The following is a 21103-nucleotide window of genomic DNA, read 5'->3' on the forward strand; positions in this document are numbered from 1 at the left end:
ACCCTGTTTATCGGATCCCCGACAAAAATCACATAAAAATCGTGGTGTTCATGGTGACGCTTGGCGTCGAATTGTGCAATCATTATCTTTTCCAGCGACGGTAGAAGATTTAAAAAATAAAAAGACACACTTATGGGATACTGCATGACCCATTTAAATAAAAATAAAAAATCGTTAAAATCTGGCATGGAAACGAATGCGATATATATAAAACAAGCTGGTTTGCATTTGATGTCATTACCGTTTTCGTTTTCTGTGCATTTTTATCATCCATCATCTTCTTTTGAGTCTTGGTTTTTGCTTGATTATAAAATAATAAATTTATAAACTAATAATTAGCACTCATAAAATATAACAGCGTAGCAGCTTCGACTTTCATCTTGAAATTATTGAATTAAAAAACGCGTTTTCTGCTGACTACGCGCTAAAATAAGTGTGGCCAGTCACTTTAACGCGCAGTTTATTCCATCACTTTTGGTGTGTTAATTAATACGATAATCGACATTAGACGTTAACGTTACTGTGGCCCCAGCGTTAGAAGTACATATTAAATAATTGTGGCGACAGCACGTTAAGAACACGACGGTAATCTGACGATTTAAGAAGGCTAAATAAAAACTGGATAAGAACGGCGCAAGATAGACGAATTGGAAACACGAGGAGGAGACCTATGTTCAGTAGTGAATCAACAAGTGAGAATACATAAACAAAAAATTCTAGAGTATTGACCAAGGAAAGATAGATGCAACCATGGAAAATATAAGAGTCCTAAATATAGTGTTCAAAAACTAGATTAGTACTTCGCAAGACACACAGCTGGACATATTGGCAGAAGGTCTATATCCGACAGTTTGGCTATATGACTATTCTTAAAATTAGACTTGCACTACGACCACCCAACCAAAGCAGTTTTTTCTATCTATATTTTATATTACTCATAACATATTATGATGATTAATGTGCATACAAAAAATATCTGATGTCAGTAATATTAAACTCGTAATAATTTTTTTATGCAGTATGAAAAACCATTTTTTTATGTTACTAATCTAAGTTGAAATAATATTCATTCGCCATTTCACACCGACGCTTGAAGAATATTAGGCACACCTTTTAAATTCAGTGACTTATAACCTGACAACATAAGTGAAATTTTATGTTAGGTCGTCAGATCAACCTGACAGGATGTCTAGCTTGATACGTACCCTGAACTCCTTTCTATACACATGTCAAAAAATCAACTAAGAGATATGAACGGAATTGGTTGTTTTTACTTTACGTACCTATATATTTTTAAATGTGTCAGTTAAATACTCACAGAGAGGGTTTTATTCCAAAGTATTTACGATGAAAACTTAAAAAATGGATGTTATTAATAATTAATCTACGAACCCACGTTAATTTTTACGACTATGACTAGGGTGAAAATAAAATATATTCTACAATATAGCTGATATGGGCAAACTATTTAAGCGAAGGGCCGCATAAAATAAACATTCTGTAGGTGGGCCGAAAAAAATTAATAAAACAAGTTTTTATTAGTGATAAAGTTTATATTTTAATTTTACAGCTTCTTCTTTCTTCTTTAAGTGCCCTCTCCTAATCGGAAGTTGGATATCCTCATCACTATCTTTACTCTATCTGCAGCTATTCTGAACAATTCTATAGAACTGTATTTAAACCAGTCCCTTAAATTCTTCAACAATGACACTCTCCTTCATCCTATAGTCCCTCCTCCTCTTATATTTCCCTCTATTATCAGGCTTAGCATTTCATATCGCTGTCCCCTCATTACGTGTCCCAGATATTGTAACTACCTACCTTATTTTATATAGAGTGTCCCAAAAGTAGTGGAACGGTCGAATATTTCGCGAACTAAACATCGGATCGAAAAACTGAAAAATACGTTTCAATCATTTTAAAAAATCTATCCAATGACACCAATCCCCACTACACCCCCTGTAGGTGGGGTGGGGGGTAACTTTAAAATCTTAAATGGAAATCCCCAGTTTTTCTTGCAAATTTGGATTCGTTACGTAAAAGTAGGTAACTTTTATTCAAGACGTTTTTTCGAACTGTGGATAGATGGCGCTATAATTGGGAAAAACGATTTATCCTGATACCATAGGTAAATTATAGAAACGGTCTAATATCTCACGAAATACACTTCCAAATGAGAAACCAAAAACAGATGTTTAATCTTTTTTGAAAACCTATCGAATAACATCAAACATGACCCTCCAACCCACCCCCTGGATGTGGGGTGGGGGTAACTTTAAAATCTTAAATAGCAACCCCCACTTTTTATTGCAGATTCGGATTCGTCATAAAAAATTAAGCAACATTTATTCGAAACATTTTTTAAAATTTCTGATAGATGGCGCTAATAAATCGAATTTTTCCAATTAAGGCGCCATCTATTAACAAATACAAAAAATGTTTCGAATAAATGTTACTTCATTTTTCATGACGGATCCGAATCTGTAATAAAAAGTGGGGGTTGCTATTTAAGATTTTAAAGTTACCCCCCACCCCACATTCAGGGGGTGGGTTGGAGGGTCATGTTTGGTGTTATTCGATAGGTTTTCGAAAAAGATTAAAAATCTGTTTTTTAGTTTCTCATTTGGAAGTGTATTTCGTGAGGTTTTAGACCGTTTCTATAATTTACCTATGGTATCAGGATAAATCGTTTTTCCCAATTATAGCGCCATCTATCCACAGTTTGAAAAAATATCTTGAATAAAAGTTGCTTACTTTTATGTAACAAATTAAAATCTGTAAGAAAAACTGGGGGTTTCCATTTGAGATTTTAAAGTTACCCCCAACCCCACCTCCAGAGGGTGTAGTGGGGGTTGGTGTTTGCTGTCATTGGATAGATTTTTGAAAATGATTGAACACGTATTTTTCAGTTTTTCGATCCGATGTTTAGTTCGCGAAATATTCGACCGTTCCACTACTTTTGGGACACCCTGTATAATATATAATATGCGTTTACAATGTTTTTCGACGTCTTCCGATTTCCAATCTCCATCTCGTTCTGTCATTCCATAGATCGTCCTCGAGTTCTCTGTCCCTGATTTCTCTATCAACTCTTTCTCTCCAACTTCTTCTAGGCCTTCCCGGTCTGCGCCTTCCTCTTGGTTGCCATTAGAGGATTTGTCTTGGTATTCTATTCTCCGGCATTCTCTTTACGTGTCCGTACCAGCTGAGTTGTTTCGTCCTGATGTCGTCAACAATAGTATGTGTAACCATCATGATTTCTCGGACTCTCTCCTTTGTTATTCTGTCGCGTCTAGATATTCCCGACGAACGGCGCCAGAAGTCCATTTCTGTTGCTCTAAACATTTCCTCTGTTCTGTCTTTTAGGGGCCAAACTTCGCATCCATATGTTGTGATGCTTTTTATTATAGTGTTATATATTCTTTTTTTATTTTCCTTAGAAATATTTTTATCCCACAGTACGCTGTTCAGTAAGGATATGCCTTTCCTTCCCTGTATATTTCGTTCCTCGGAATGGGACGTTTCATCGCCGCCGCTTCATCGCCGTCCGTTTCATCGCCGGCCGTTTCATCGCCAGTTAGTCAGTTGATTTTGTATTATGGAAGATGACACGACACGACGTTAAATTCAGTTCCAAACTTATGACAAATAAAAAGATAAAAAATATTACTATATTAATTTACTGTTCTATTTCTACTTCCCCTAAATTTGATACTAAATAATATTAAATTTGTAGTGTTAAATTATATTTTATATTATAAAAGTTTAAAAGTCTATTTAAAGATTAAGTATGGCAACGGGGATGGTCATATCTCGCATTTCCTAAAATTCCTAATTAATACTAAAAATAAATAATAAATGTAACTGTCGAAAATTGGTCGAAAATTCGGAAATATATCAGTTAGCCATTAACTGACTGGCGATGAACCGGCGGCATCGAAAGGGCCGGCGATGAAAATAGCCACGAAATTTTATAAACTACAAAAATATTTTCTATATTTTTTTCGTTAGATGCATAATGTTTAAGGTTTTCGCAAAAAACCGTCCGAAAGGTGTCATTTTTCAATAAAAATGGCAAATTTTCAACCACGAATAAAAAATTTTGAGTTAAAAAAAATAGAACAATTTTTGTTTAGAATAAGGTTCTTTAGCCACTTCCGTGGTTATTTTAATAAAATAAAAGCGCCATGGAATATAGATTAGACTTTGTTTCTTGAGCTATTTCCGATTTATTGTGAAAATATCAAATAAATTGATGCAGTAGGACGGAATTCGGAGCCAAATACCCTCACTAACTTCACTAAAAGTTTCCCATATCGCCCCTATCCGTTATAAGTATCAACAGGTGAGGTGAGAATTAGGCTTTTAATAAATAAAGTTAAAGTAAACAAAATACAACAGTTTTTGCTTAGAATAAGGTTCTTTAGCCACTTCCGTGTTTATTTTCCTAAAATAAAAGCGCCATAGAATATAGATTAGACTTTGTTTCTTGAGCTATTTCCGATTTACTGTGAAAATATCAAATAAATTGATGCAGTAGAACGGAATTCGGAGCCAAATACCCTCACTAACTGCACTAAAAGTTTCCCATATCGCCCCTACCCGTTATAAGTATCAACAGGTGAGGTGAGAATTAGGTTTTTAATAAATAAAGCATTACTACTGTTTTTATAATGATGCAAATAAATGTTTAATGCATTAAAAAGCTGTGAAAGGCCGAAATCGGAGTTGGCGAGAACTTGTTTGCGGCAAAATACGCGTCGAAAAAATTCATTAATAATTTAACGTATCGTTTTATCATAACTTCAACTTATAAATATTGAAGTTCGCCTGTGCTGTGCTGTAGTCCCTGTGTTCTGCCTCGGAATTATTCAATATTAACGTATTAGTGTACGTCTTTTCTACCTTAGGGTTTTCATATTATATTTATTTCTCGTGTTTAGAAGTTGTTTAAAAGAATGCACCTAAATTAATAAAACTTATAAGTATACTTAATGATACTAAAACTTCAAACTCGCAAAAAGAAAAATTACGCAAACCAAAGGATTTTGGCTCTATAACCTATGTAAGTAAATAGAGGACCTCAAAAAACACCATAGCTTCAACCTCCATAAGAAACTGAAATACAGCTGCAAAATTAGAAAACTGAAAAATGCTCACCTACTTAAAAATGCCGACGGAAAAATTTGTGATCACGGGCAACAGTGGAAAGAAGGAGATAGATAGATATATTAGTATACTGAAACCAGAAGTCAGAAAAGCAATACAGCAGGCCTGGACCAGAATAATAAAGCGCCTGGACCAGATCAAATTCCTGCTAAGCTATTTAAATTTAACTAAACTTAAACTTACTTAACCACTTTCTTTAACACAATTTACAACGAAGGAAAAATATCAGAGAATATGTTGGATTCACTATCATATTTCTGATAACTTTATCACTAGTGTAAAAAAACTAGCGAAAATATCTTTTACATCTTTGTGATAAGTGATAACATTTTACTTCTTTGTTGTGTCAATCAGCGCTGCTCAACAAGTCTTCGAAATAGTACCGAATATAATATAATCGTATTTATATCCTGAATTTATTAACAAAAATATTTTAAAGATTTTTGTTTAATTTCTTGTGGCGTAGAATATAGATTTACTAAATAATCAAAGTTATGCCTTGACAGGATAATATGCAAATGCCCATCAGCAAGAACGTTAAAACTAAAAAATGTTAATTGTAAAAAAATGTAAAAGCTATTAGTATATTAAAATTATTATTCACTTTACACAAAATGTGCAAACGCAAACATCACCCGAAAAATTAATAAATAAAACTGATTTAATTATGTTCAATTTAGTATTTAAATTATTTAATTTTTATATTGTAATCTTAATTTATTAGTATTTAGCACAGTATACATATAATAATACATAATAGTATCGTAAATTGAATGACTATTAGATGTATTTAAAATATAACTCATAAAATTAATTTTATTGTGTGTAATAAATTATAGGTAATATTATATTCATTTCATTTGATTTTAATAGAGCCAAATCCAACATTTTTACTGAATATAAAATATAGGAAACTAACGCCTGGTTGCACCAACAGATCTTAAGCTCCAGCTTAGCTAAGCTCTACTTATAGATAGGGCCTCCTTGAGTTAAGTATCACTTACGCTGTACCAAAATTTTCGATTCTTACCTTAATATTAGGGAGCGGATTTATATGCGATCAATTTTGATGAAATATGCGCATATATATGCAGTAAAACATTACGAAATATGCGCAAGATATGCACAAAAGTTAAAAAAATGCGCATTTCGAGAAACCACAAATTTTCTGTTCTATTCTATTTTAGGGGGTTTTTTTATAGGGTGGGGGGGGGCGACAATCTTATTTATTATCTTTCAAATAAAATCATTATTTTTTATATATGCAATTTGTTCACATTTTTTACAAAAACTGATACCCGTAGTTACCTATTTAAAATAAAACAACAATATGTTTTTCCAAATTTTTTACGAGGAAACTTTTTCTTTGGTCAGAAGAAATATTTTTATTTCTTGAAAAACTCCTTTCAACATCAAGAGAAGTAATTGGGGCGTATTTAAAATAACTTAATAAAGCCGAAAATTCTGCAAAAAAATCAATTTCAAAATTTCCATTAAAAATTTCGCATATGTTCTCCAAAGGTTTAAAGCCGTTTAAAGACGGAATCTGATCTAAAGAATGAATATTTCAATTTCCGTTAGAAAATCGTAAAACTATGGTTAAAGGTGTAAATTCTCTTTGTAGATTTAATGATTAAATTATTTAAAAGTATCACCAGAATTGTAGGTACCTACTAAATTGGATTACAAATTGTACTAAATATAATAAAAGTAAATAAAATTCGGCTTTCCCGGTAAACCATCCTTCATTATTTTAACATCCTACAATCATTTTATAACGCCGTACTATAAGCACTATAAGTACTTGGTGTAAAGATCGGGTATTTTCGAAGAAAAAATGAAAAGACAGTGAATGAGCCGTTTCTCTTCAGGTAGTTCTCGAATTAATAGATAGGACAGCCTGTGCGGGGAAATATTTTGTGTCGAGTTAAAAAATTTAATTTTTTTTTTGGACCTAAATATTTTTAAATAGGCACAAAATATGCATGTTTCTTTAAAAATATGCAAAATTTAGTAAAGTTCTCAAATATGCGAAATATGCATGCAATATGCATTTAGCATAAAATCCGCTCCCTACTTATTATCAATCATATCTATTACCACATTACGATATTTTTATTATAATATATTATAATTATACAATTGTATTATATTAATTCTTATGTTATTCTCGTCTTAAGCTTAAGATCTGTTGGTGCAACCGGCATAAATAATTTACTTTTCAAGTGATATTTTATTCAGATTTAACCATATGGATCTCACTCTCTCTAAGGGAAAAATTCACACAACCCAGATACATACGGTATTAAAAGCATTAAGCTCTGGTGGGACCCTTTTCGTGTTATCGAGCCCTAGGTGACTTGATACGCGAGTATCTCCCAAAAATTTTCGTACGCAACTGGACATCGCGTCGAGAGTACCACAGTTTTCTGCATGGTCTTATATAAATGTTCATTGAGACCCAGATTTTTTATGTTTTCTATGGGGTTGTTCGGAATGACTCCAGTAGTAGAAACAATAATAGGTATCGTCTGGGTTTCCATTCTCCATTGTCTCCTTATTTCTATTTCGAGATCTTTGTATTTGGCAATCTTTTCGTTGCATTTAACACGCAGATTAATAATCTCAGGTATCGCCACATCTATTAGTGTTGTTTTCCTAGTAAGTTTATTAGCTAGTAAGTACGAGATCCAGTCGACCTCTATTTTGAGGTAGAGGTCGTCGGCTAACCAGATGGTTTGATGACATAAAACGGATCGACAAAAACTGGATGCAAACAGCACAAAACAGAAATGCATGGAAAAGACTGAGGGAGACCTATATCCAGCAGTGGATAGATCCGTGTTGAATAATGAGCATGATGGTAATGAGATCCGGTCTATTGTGTGCGTTCCCTGTATAGCTAGTAGTTTTCGTATTCAAGCATTCTTTCAGAAACTTATTGACAAAAAGGGAGTTGGTCAGTTTGTAGTAGTCCCAGCTTGCTGGCTAATTCTTGGTGAATAACCTTTCCTACTGAGTCGTGGCGTTCTTTATAATCAGTACCGACAAACGCCTGACAGCCTTTGGTAAGACAATGAATGGATTTTTGGGCTTCACATCCTTATCGGTATTTGTCGTTTTGCGCTTGAGGGTTTTTGACAATATATTGTAATCTTTAGTTGGAATAACATTACCCTCAATGGCAAGTAGGGAAACTGTATGTACCATTGTATCGGGAAACATCTTTCCTGATGTCAACCAATAGTTCGACGCTATAGTCGACACATTCTTCGTTGATCTCATTGAGATGCAGCTCATTATTTTATTTATCATCTATCTATACAGGGTGATCAACTTCTGTGACAAAGTCCAATATATCTGTTATTATAAAATATATGAAAAAAGTTGTTAATAAAAGTTATAGACACCTTTAATGTACACATTTTAAAATTAGTCAGAAATATACAGGGTCCTCCATAACACGGTGCCAAACCAAAGTTATGTTTTTTTAAATAAAATACCCTGAATTTTATTCAAAATCTGGTTTCTTTACATTTTTCTGATTAAAAAGATATAACACTTGTTTAGGGTTATACTGAGTGTTTCAAAGTTATGAGCCCTTTTATCAAAAAATCATGCTGATTTGATCGCTTTGTATGATTCTAACAGTATAATATAAACTCATTGTTTTACTGCTGTTGACTGTCAATATTAAAGTAGTTTTGCAACAATGTACAATATACAATTTTTTTATCATAACACAAATTGTATACAGGGTAAGTCAAAATGCAAATAAAAGATTTTCTTCATATTTTTAAATAGAACACCTTATATTACCATCGAAAAGTTATTTCATTATACAGTCGAACCCGCTTATTGGAATAGCCTTCGTGCCAAGTAAAAATATTCCTAAAACCGGGATATTCTAATAACCGATCATAGGTGGCTAATAGAAACGTTTCGGGACCTCAAATTTCTATTCCTTAAACCGGGATATTCTTATAACAGGTATTCTAATAAGCGGGTTCGACTGTACTTGCATATCTTTTAAATATTCCCTATACCTACAGTTATTAGTTTTCGAGATACTTTAGTTTCATTGTTGATAACTGATAGATACGTTTATTACAGTAAATTAATTACCCCTAATATTAGAAACCTCCAATGTGTTTGTTAATGATAACTAAAATTAGACTGCATTTCATTTTTTCTCCAAGTTTATGGTAAATTATATACAATATCGACAATTTTATATTTATTAACAAAATGATATTAATTTTCCGCGAAGAAATGGGGAATATAAATTGCTGCAAGTTCTTGTTTAAGGTGGCTTTGAAATAATTGACACAAGAACTGTCAGATGTAAGATTTTAATTATCTGAACGTTTTATATAATTGTTTGCCATATTGTTATAAGTGTTACCTAACAATGAATTTTAGTCATGAAGAAATGACAGACATGATATATAGATTTTAGGAGAGTGTTTCAAAAACTCATTAGTTGCCACAAGAATTTATAAGGAACGGTGTCCATATCGTCAACAACCAAATTAATAAGAGAGCATTTGACAACTTATTAGACAGGTTTAATCGTACTGGTTCTATTTATGAAGCAAAGGAAAAAACAAAAATCATTATTACGGAAGAAAATGAATTAAATGTTTTACTGCCTGTTACAGAAAATCCTCATACAAGTATTCAAAATATTACAAGAGAGCAAGATATAACTTATGGATCTATCCAAAACATATTCAAGAAAAACAACATGCACCTATATCATATTCAATTACATCAGGAACTTGTTGGGGATGATTTCGAATGAAGAGTACAATTTTGTCAATGGTCACAACAACAAATAGTTATACAGAGAGATTTTTTTGAGTTTGTTATTTTTTTTGAGACGAGGCAACATTCCACAAAAATGATAGTGTAAACAGACAAAATTTTCATTATTATTCCACAACCAATCCGTACTGTGCTCAGACACATAGTCAAACGAGATGGTCCTTAAATGTTTGGGGTGGAATCATAGGCAATTACATTATAGGTCCTTTTTTCTTTGAGGAATCGGTAAATCATGAGGTTTATTTAAATTTTCTAGTGAATCATTTACCTATTCTACTTGAAAATGTACCATTAAACATCCGCCAACATATGTGGTACCTTCACGACGGAGCCCCTACTCACCACAACGCACTTGTCAACGGTGAACTCGATGAACTATTTCCTGAAAGATGGATAGGAAGAGGTGAGCCAGTTCACTGGCCATCCAGATCACCAGAATTAAACGAAGTTGACTTCTTTTTCTGGGGTTATATTAAAGACGTAGTGTATAGGACACCTCCAACAATAGTTAACGATATGAAAATAAGGATTCAAAACGCCTTTCAAAGTGTCACACAACAAATGCTTACAAACATCAGTAGGTCTTTCGAAACTCGTCTCCAGGCCTGTGTAGAGGTTATGGGAGGTCATTTGAAACAACTTTTATAACATAAGAAGTACGTTGAACATTTTTTTTATTAAATTTAGTTTTTTTAATAAATTTTAATAAATTAAAGTATTGTTATTAATAACTAAGTAATACATGTTGTTATCAACAATAAAACTAAAATATCTCGAAAACTAATAACTCTAGGTATAGGGAATATTTAAAAGATATGTAAGTATAGTGACAGAACTTTTCGATAATAATATAAAATACAGCGTGTTCCATTTAAAATCATGAAGAAAATATTGTATATTGTACATTGTTGCAAAACTAATTTAATATTGACAGTCAAAACCATTAAAAAAATAAGCTTATACTACACCGTTAGAAACATACAGGGCGATCAAATCAGTATGATTTTTTTATAAAAGTTCTCGTAACTTTGAAACACTCAGTATAACCCCAGACAAGTGTTATATCTCTAGAATCAGAAAAATGTAGAGAAACCAGATTTTGAATAAAATACATTGAATTTAAAAAAGCATAAATTTGGTTTGGCACTGTGTTATGGAGCACCCTGTATATTTCTAACTAATTTTAAAATGTGTACATTAAAGGTGTCTAAAACTTTTATTGACAAGTTTTTTTCATATATTGTCCAACATATACCGTATATGTTTCATATATTGTTTCATATATACCAACAGATATATTGGACTTTGTCACAGAAATTGATCACCCTGTATAAGGATTTTTACAGCTGTCGCCTTCCTTCTTTTAACCAACGTCTCCAGTCGTTTGTGTTCTGCCATTCTCCGTCTCTAAGGTCTCGTCTTTCCATGGCCTCATCTACTTCATCCCTCCATGATCTTCGGGTTCTACCTCTTCTTCTCTTTCCTATTGGGCTCCTATCCGAAATCTTGGATATCCCCCTAGTACGATCTGCTCTTCTCACATGTCCATACCAAATTAAACATTTTTCTTCGAAGTAGCTGCGGATATCGTGTTCTAGTGACATTCTTCGTATTATCTCCTCATTTCTAATGCGATTTATTCTTGTTACACTGCAGCTTCTTCTCATGAACTCCATTTCAGATGCTCTAATTTTGGACCTGTTTCGATTGTTTATTACCCAATCCTGTGCACCATAGGTACTACGTACCAAAGTGTTATATATCCTCTTCTTTATATTTCTGGTAATCTGTCTATTCCACAATATCCAGCGCATTTGTATAATGCATGTTCTTGTCTGTTCTAATCTGCTGGTTATCTCTTGCTCGGTCGTTCCATTCTTTGAGAGTATGAATCTTAAGTATTTGAATTTTTCAGTGCCGTTAATTTCCCTATCATCGTCCATTTCCAAGTTCCTCATTGGTTCTTGTTTTGTTGTTAAGTATTCGGTCTTTTGTAGGTTTATTTCCCGTCCATTCTTTGTGTATTGCTCTTCTAATTTTCGGAACATATAGGACAGATCTTCTTCATCTTGAGCCGTTTCCACTTGGTCATCTGCAAAAGTTAATGTGTACAAGAAGTTGTCCCGGATTGGAATTTCCATCCCTTCACATTTCCTTTTCCATGGTTTTAATATTTGTTCTAGGAATATCTTAAACAGTGTCTGAGATGTAGAGCATCTCTGCAATAAGCCTTTTGTGGTCTTAAATTCGTTGGATTGATATAGCATCTACTTTATTTTCTACCCTTATAGTGCAGTCACTGAAGGTTTTCACCTCCGATTTAGTTGAACCTCCATCGATTTTCATGAAAATTGGTGAGTAATTAGAGGATACCTCAAGGAACAAAGGTGACATGATACCAACTTGCGCTTTTCCCCTGGGGGTGGATGCCACCCCTTCTCGGGGGTGAAAATTATTTTATTAAAAATAACACCATAAGTCGATGGAAGGAAAAATTATAAGCCAAATTTGTTATATAAAGTTATTAAAATAAATCAACACTTTTTGAGTTATTAAAGACCAAACATTTTATTTTTTCGTAAAAAAATCCATGTTTTAAATCGGGTTTTCACGTATAAATCAAAAACTATAAGCTTTTACAAAAAAGTTATTATTACTGAAATTGAAGATAATAAAAAACTTAATACATTCCTCATATAAAGAACTAAACTAATGTTAGTTCAAAGTGAGTTATTGGCAATTGAATGTGTTTTTTTTTCGACGACTACTCAAATCTAAGTGTTCAAGCTTAAATAACGGGAAAACGATGCAATGTATAAAATATTCCTGCTAAACATTTGTCAAAGCACTTCGTAATACTTATCAAATGAGCTTCAGAACAAGGTAATAGCGTCAAAATTAAGCAAGTTATAATGAAAATAAAAGAACCGTTTCGAATTTTTTAGGATAAAGTGAAAAATAAAACATACGCCATTTCCACAAACATTAAAATTTATAGTAATCCTTACAAGAACTTCTTTATATTAGCATAAGTAATGTTTTAGATAATTTTTGACCGGTTTAGAATGCATATTTTTGAAAAAAAGGTATAATTAAAAAAAATCATACTTTTTAAAATTATTGTAATTCTCATATTCTTTTAATAATAACTCCAAAAATATTCAATATACGTAAAAAATTATATATAACCAAATTTTAGTTTTTTCTATGCCAAATATTCTACCTGTTTTATTATTTCTATAGGGTAAAAAATAACCGAGAGAGAAACGTTTAAATCTTTAATTTTGCTGTGGGAACCATGCAACCGGGGTCATTTAACCTTTTATTTTTAAAAAAGTAAGGGGTATAAAAGATTAGGTTCAACGTTTTTAAATAGCACTTGGAATTAGCTTTTAAACAGTTTTTAGATGAACCTGATATCGTAAATAAAAACGGAGTTATTAAAAAAAAACAATACATTTTTGGAAAAATTTTTAAAAGATAAATTTTGAAAAATTTTTGTAGCATAAATTTTAACGCTATCATCATGTTCGGGGGCTCATTTGATAGATATTTTTAAGTACTTTGACAAATGTTTAATAGGTTTATGTTATAAAATGCATCAATTTCCCGTTATTTCAGCTTGAATACTTACGAGTTTTTTACTCGCCGAAAAAAATATACATTCAATTACCTATAACTCACTCTTAGTTAACATTAAAAGGTTTTTCTAGTAAGGGATTTATTTCATTTTTTATTAGCTTCAATTTTGATAATAGTAACTTTTTTGTAAAAACTTACGCTTTTTGAGTTATTGGTGAAAAATTGATTAAAAACATACATTTTTCTCAAGAAAAATTAAAATCTTTGATCTTTAATAACTCAAAAAGTTTTGATTTATTTTAATAACTTTATATAACAAATTTTGCTTGGAATTTGTCCCTCTATCAAATTATGGGGTTATTTTTAATAAAATAATTTTCACCAACGAGAAGGGGTGGCATCCACCCCCAGGGTAAAAGCGCAAGTTGGCACCGTGTCACCTTTGTTCCTTGAGATATCCTCTAACCACTCACCAATTTTCATGCAAATCGATGGAGGTTCAACGAAATCGGAGGTAATAGCTCATATCCACCTTTAGTGACTCCACTATTATCGCTCTCTTCCATTTTATTAAGTTTTTCCATGATTTCTTCAATTATTTTTTCCATGACGATGTATTGCTTTTACTTTTTCCCTACACGACCACTCAACGATAAAGGTTTTTCCCAAGTCTATCCTTCGGAGGAACCACCCTTTTTTGAGTGGTTACATGTAGTTTTTATAAATTTTAAATCAAATAAAACAAATCAAATAGTTTACCTTTAAATTAATTTTAAATTGATTTTAGCCGTACTTTATTTATCAAGATTATTTATTATATTATAGTTAAATACATTTACCATCCAACAGTCCAGAGAATCTAAAATCTATTTTAAAAAATATGGAATATATACGCTGATGATATAGTTTTAATTACAGACACAGTAGAGAAAATGCAGAAACTAATAGATATTTGAAAAAAAGAGATGCAGAATTTAAAAATGGAAATGAATCTCAACAAAACAAAAATTTATGATAATAAATGAAGATGAGAAAAAGAAAGGCATACTAATATAATAGTAAGGGAACAAGTAATAGAACACGTATCAACTTTTGAATATTTGGGAAATATAATAACAGATTATGGGAAAACTGATTGGCAATAAGTAATAAACTGAAGAAGGCAACTAATGTGTATTACTCTTTAAATAATACAATTTTTGGAAAGTCAGAAATAAACAACAAAACTAAACACAGAGTATATAACAGCATAGTAAATCCGATAATGACATATGGGGCGGAAACATGGATTGTGCAAAAGAATCATGAATCAATGATAAACGCGACCGAGATGAAATACATGAGAAGAATATCTGGAGTTACGAAGTTTGATAGATTCAGAAATGAAGCTATAAGAAGAGAGCTGGAACAAGAACCGATAATGAGGAAGATCGAAAACAAACAATTAAGCTGGTTTGGACACATACAACGAATGGAGCAAAAGAGACCTACAAAGAAGGTACATGAAGCCAAAATGGGAAACAAAAGAAAAAAGGGAAGGCCGAGGAAGACATGGATGGGCCAGATCCAGGATACAGGTGAAAGGAGACACATGAGTATGAGGGATATGAAGAACCTGGCCACCAATAGAAGCGCTTGGAAGAAATGGATAAAAGGCAGAACCCGACATCCGACGCCATGAAGGGCACTAAGGATTATGAGAAAGAAGAAGAAGAAGAAATTCTTTGGAGTATTTTTTTGCCGGTTTTAACTCTTACCCTGTCGTTGTTTTAAAGGTTTTTTACGGCTTCTGTTAACCTCTGAGTGATTCCGATTTCCTTCATCGTGTCCCATAGTTGCTTTCTGGGAACCATGTCATATGCCTTTTTTAAATCGATGAATGCCATGTGTACTAATCTATTTTTTGTCATTTTTTTCTCAATTAATTTATTTATAATTTAGGTATAAATTATTTGTATACACTCTGAATTGAACAAGAATTTAAGAAAGCAGTGTTTGTTTCAGGGCGATCTTTTCTCTGGACTGAACGATGGACTGATAAGTAGGGCGGAAGCATTGGCTGCCGTAGACATTAAGCATCAAGGAACGGGCGGACCAGGCGGTCTTCCACAACTCAAGCACGACATGATGTACCACCACAGTATGGGAGCACCTCCACCGGTCAGTAGGCCACATCACCAGGTTAGATATTGCACATTCACGCTAGTTTTTTGTTTTGAGTTTATATTTATTTCACTTGTCACTTTGTAGAGTAGATTTTAAACTTAAATAACTTAAAACTAAACAGGCCCAGTTTTGTGTATTTGCTTTTTACAGTACATTCCTAAAGTGCGGAAAAATCTTACAAGTCGATTATTTTCTGAGTACCCGATAGATTTTTTAGTTTATTCTTCACATTTTCTCACTACGTTAGAAGACATGACGTGAAAGACAGATTTCTTGTTTTTCAAGCATTTATAACTAATACTTAAATTTACAGCATACCAAGTTGAGAACCAAACTGTTTGAGTCTCCCTCATTGTATTAACAGTCAAATATAAAACTTAAATTAAGACGGTCTCGGTAACTAAACTAAGCCGGCTAGTCATAATTTCTATGGCATTTGAATACTCTAGATCAGGGGTGGTCAAATTGTGACTCGCGAGCCACATGTGGCTCTTTGAAGGATTATTTGTGGCTCTTAATAAATGTACCTGAATTACTTTTAAATTTTTGTGTTTCAAAATGTCTCAAGTTACTGACAACAAATATAAAAGACTAACAGCCCGTTAGTGAACGGAGGTTTAATCGGGACTTCTTTAGGGTCTCTTGCGTTGTAATAAATGCAATTATAATTATTACTATACTTATTTATAATTATAATAATACTGATAGAAAGGAAGCCGAACGCGAGGACTCCAAAAAGGGTACTAAACTACAACATAGCCCCAAAAAAGAGAAAAGGAAGACCGAAAAATAGATGGAAGCAAGAGGTCGAAAAAGATATGGAAAAAATGGGGTTAGAAGGTCAGAGAAGAAAAATGAATAACAGGAAGGAATGGAGAAAAATCACATACCAAGCCAGAGAAGATCTAGGTACTCAAAGAAAAGTAAAAATGAAGAACGAACAAACTTTTCAAGCCATGGGCCTCTAAGACCTTTAGTGCTATTATATATATATATATATATATATATATATATATATATATATATATATATATATATATATATATAATTGCATTTATTACAACGCAAGAGACCCTAAAGAGGTTCCGATTAAACCTCCGTTAACTAACCGGCTGTTAATCGAGGCATAAAGTACAGGGCCTAAGTGTAACATCAGGACTTAGACAAGGAGACCCTCTATCACCGTTGCTATTCAATTTGGTCTTACAATATGCAATAAGTAAAATATCGTCTAAGCTGATAGGGAGATTTGTGAATCGAGGATCAAAACTATTGTTGGCCTTTGCTGATAATTTAGATGCAGTCTGCTCATTTAAAAAGAGACGTGATAGAGGTGTTTTCAGAACTCGAGGAAGAAACACAAGTAGTCTGGGCCTTCGAATAAATGAAGAGAAGAAGAATAACCTGGCAAAAACAATAAAGTGTCTTTAATATGGGTGCCGGGTCATGAAGGGGTGCACGGGAATGAACGAGCAGATATGTTAGCGAAACAAGGCTTGAGAGAAACTTTTGAAGGCCCAGAACTTTTCTGTGGCATCACTAAAGATGCTACGAAAAACGAGGTTCAGAAATGGCTGATAAAGAATCATAAAAATAAATGAAGAACCACTCAAGGGCAAATCCAGACTAAAAAAATAATCAAGAATATTAATAAAAATCTCTCGAACAATTTGATGAACCTCAAGAAACGAGAGATCAAAACGGTCACTGAAATGGTGACTGGACATTGCCGCTTAAGAAACCACCTATACAAACTAGGTACCTAAGGTGAATGAACCATGGTGCAGAAAGTGCGAAATGGAAGAAGAGACTGCCATACACATACTATGCCACTGCAGTGTGCTAGGTGATGTAAGGCAGGACTTCACTGGTCAAATGAGGTTTGAACCAGAAGAGATCCTAAAACCACCAATAAGAAAACTGTTGGCCTTCGTTGAGGCCACAGGACTTATTAGAGTTTAAGGAGAAGAACAGGGTTTGGTATAAAGGTCTTATGACCATGTGCCAGAGACTAGTCTCGCCTGAGTTAAGAAGAAGAAGAAGACAGTATGTTTTGAGAGACCAGACGGTAGAAGATCAGTACGCCGTCTAAGAAATAGACGAAAGGATAATGTTGAAGCCAGTTTATCTAGGATTGGGGTAAAACAATGAGAAATGGAAGTGGAAGATCGTAGATCGAGGACTACAGTGGATATGGCAAAGACTGCCAAAGACTAACCTCAAGTTGCAAAACCAGTCAAGATGAAGAAGAAGAAGAACTTGTAATACGTCACCCTTTCTTGTGGGATTTGCTTGATGTAGACTTGACCTTTTCAATTTTGTACAAACCTTCTCTTAATATTCTTTCAGAGTAGAAATTGAAGATTGAGGAGACAAAACACAGTCATGCTGATGTTCACCTTTAATACGCCGTCTACACTCTCGCCGAAGTCTATCGAAGTTCAACAAGTACGAGAGTGTAGACGGCCACCTTGTGCAACTTTGCCTCACTTCGTTCTACTTCCATTCCCTGTCGGTCTGGCGGGTCCGAGTTAGATGGATCTTTGTCGGTATCGCACCGCTCTTTGTCGGTATTGCACTTCCTCGCGAAGTAGAACGAGTGTGTAGTGGCGGTACTTCGGACTTCGGTCAACTTTGGCGAAGTAACTTTGCCGAGTGTGGTGCTCACTTAACGGAGATTTGAAGTCTGATTCCAGTAACGGTTTTTAATTGTATTCATATATTTGTTGTTAATTCTTGCTTCTTTTATATTTATTTATAGAAGAGTTGATGATTAAGAGTATGTTCAGAGTCAATTATTGGGAAATACTATACCAAAAAAAATATTTTAAAACTTTGATCATGGGATATGGTATATAAGCTCCTTTATTTAGCAAAATAATAAGGTCACACAGTAGACAATTTTTTGCAACACATTCCGTCACATTTTCTTCTAACCCAATATTCTTCATAATATTATGTTAGCATATAGAAAGATACATTTTTGTTAAAGAGCTCAAAGCTCCCTTTTAAGTATATTGATCGACATTAGGTCGTTGGGCCGTTAAGTTTTTTTATAGTGAGTATATCAGCGGCGTTTTATCTAAGTGAATTCTCCAAGGCCTTCTAAATTAGACCATGAAATTTCGGGATTATGGTGAAAAGTTATTTAATGCCGTGTTAACACAAGGGGTGGATACTTTTATATTTATAATCCACTGTTGGCCCGTTTTGGGGATAACTTTTACCCACAGTAAATACATACGGGGTGTTGAAAACTCTTTTGAGATGGTACAATGTTTTGTGAAAGGTTTTAGATCGGCTCTTCAACAAATAAATAAATACTGTCATGATCTAGTGACGATTAGTAAATGCATTGTATTATCACGAGAGTTTAATTAATATCTGCCCTTCTAACTATCTGAAAAATGAATAAAATTTGTTTATAAAAGGTATATTTAATTTAAAAAATTCATTTTCGGGTTTCACAGAACGTTTTCGAAATAAACATTTCATCATCAGTGCTGCTAACAGGTTTACGTGCTTGAGCCACCAGCCACCAAAATATGGGCACCTTTGAGTTCGCTCCCGTCTTGAGCAGGTAGTTATTTTATTAGTCGAGTTCACTCCTGACACTATTTGAATTCACTCTCGAGCGATTTCACAATAAAGGATGATTAAAGGATATTATTTTTCTGAAATTTAAATATAGTTGCCAAATTGTACCTACCTTTATCCATAAAAATAACTTAGAAAGTTGAGTTTCCGGTTATTTTATTACTATTAGCAACTAGGGGTACATTATATCAATGTTTTAAGTTTTTGCACTATAGTCTGTCTAAAAAATTTTCTGTCTGTAAAAAAATTTCTGTTAGATGTATAATTTAATTGCTAAATAGTAATCGTAGGTATAAATGTAATTTTCATAAATCTATTTCATTTTAAATTAAATTTTTTTAATTTTTATATTATGTTTTTATCATTTATTTAAATTTTTATATACAATTTTTTCAGAATTTCTTAAAATAAAAATAAGCCACAATTTAACTTAAAAAAATTATTTTATTGACGTTTCGACTTTCACCTCGGACCGAGGAATATTTTGTATTTTGATAACGACATCCGAGGTGGAGGTCGAAACGTCAATAAAACCATTTTTTAAGTTAAATTGTGGCTTATTTCCCAGTTAGAATAATAAATTACATAAATGCTAATTTATTTCTATAATCAGTTTTATTTTAGAAATTAAGATAAAGCTATTTGATGAAAAAATAATATCAAATATATGATGTTGTAAAGCAACAATCGGTTATAGCAATTTCATCTTTATCTACTTTAATGTATGTATTCAATGAAACTTAGTGACCAAATATTAACAAGAACATCACAATGAAACTTTGTTTTCTTGAATTAATATAAAGCTGCATTTTTAAACAATTAGATGTAGATATGCAAGAACGTCCAATAAGAAATATACTTTTAAACCAATGATTTGTTAACAGTGTCCAGATTTTAAGGTATAATAATTACTTATACTAATGACGGCCTAAAATCGCCTGTGAGTGAATTCAAACATTAGCTTTTACGGAGTCAGGTAATATTCATGTTTTTTGGGAGTGAACTCAACTCGCCCCCAAAATATAGGGGTGAAAACCCTTTAAACGTTATAAAGTTATAGAAAATTTACATGTTTACACAACACGTGAATTGCTGTCTTGAAGATTCAGAACCTCACATTACGGACTCTAAATAGCAACTTTAAATAGTTTTATATAAACATGTAAATTTTCTACAACTTTATAACATTTAAAGAGTTTTCACCCCTATAGTCTGGTGGCTCAAGCACGTAAACCTGTTAATGCTGAACTCTTTAGTTCGAAAACTTTCTGTAAGCCCGAAAGTCATTTTTAAAAATTAAATATACCTGTAAAAATTTTAATTATTTTTTTTGTTATTAATGTCCTTGCTTCTATCACCAGCTAGTATCCATCCTAGTCCGATAAGGTTGTTGATTATATTTAAGTATATTATACAATATGGTGCAAATGAAAGGAATGCATTCGTTATTTCGTAAGCCAGTGACTGTAAGGAAAATCCCGAAACAGGTCGATTTTTATTTTTAAATTATTATTTTTTGGCATATATATCATATGTCATCCATCTGGGCGTGATGACGTAATCGATGATTTTTTTAAATGAGAATAGGGGTCGTGTGCTAGCTTATTTGAAAGGCTATTCAATTTTCTATTCAGTAATAAAAACTAATAAATGAACATTGCGTTTTGCTTAAATTAAATGTTCGAACTCTGAAGACACAGGTGGGTGGCAGCTTGAACATTGAATTTAAGCGAAAAGCAATGTTTATTCGTCAATTAGACGT

General features: G+C 32.9%; 1 protein-coding gene across 1 annotated transcript in view; it reads left to right on the top strand.

Moving 5' to 3' along the window:
* LOC114324776 (inhibitory POU protein) overlaps positions 1–21103 on the top strand; it is a 104562-nt gene that overhangs the window by 46582 nt on the left and 36877 nt on the right. The window contains exon 2 of the mRNA XM_050655451.1: positions 15583–15759. Coding sequence (XP_050511408.1) covers positions 15583–15759 — 177 coding nt within the window. The remainder of the gene's footprint in view (positions 1–15582; positions 15760–21103) is intronic.

The sequence above is a fragment of the Diabrotica virgifera genome, chromosome 7 (genome assembly GCF_917563875.1).
Source record: "Diabrotica virgifera virgifera chromosome 7, PGI_DIABVI_V3a".
Classification (NCBI taxonomy): Eukaryota; Metazoa; Arthropoda; class Insecta; order Coleoptera; family Chrysomelidae; genus Diabrotica; species Diabrotica virgifera.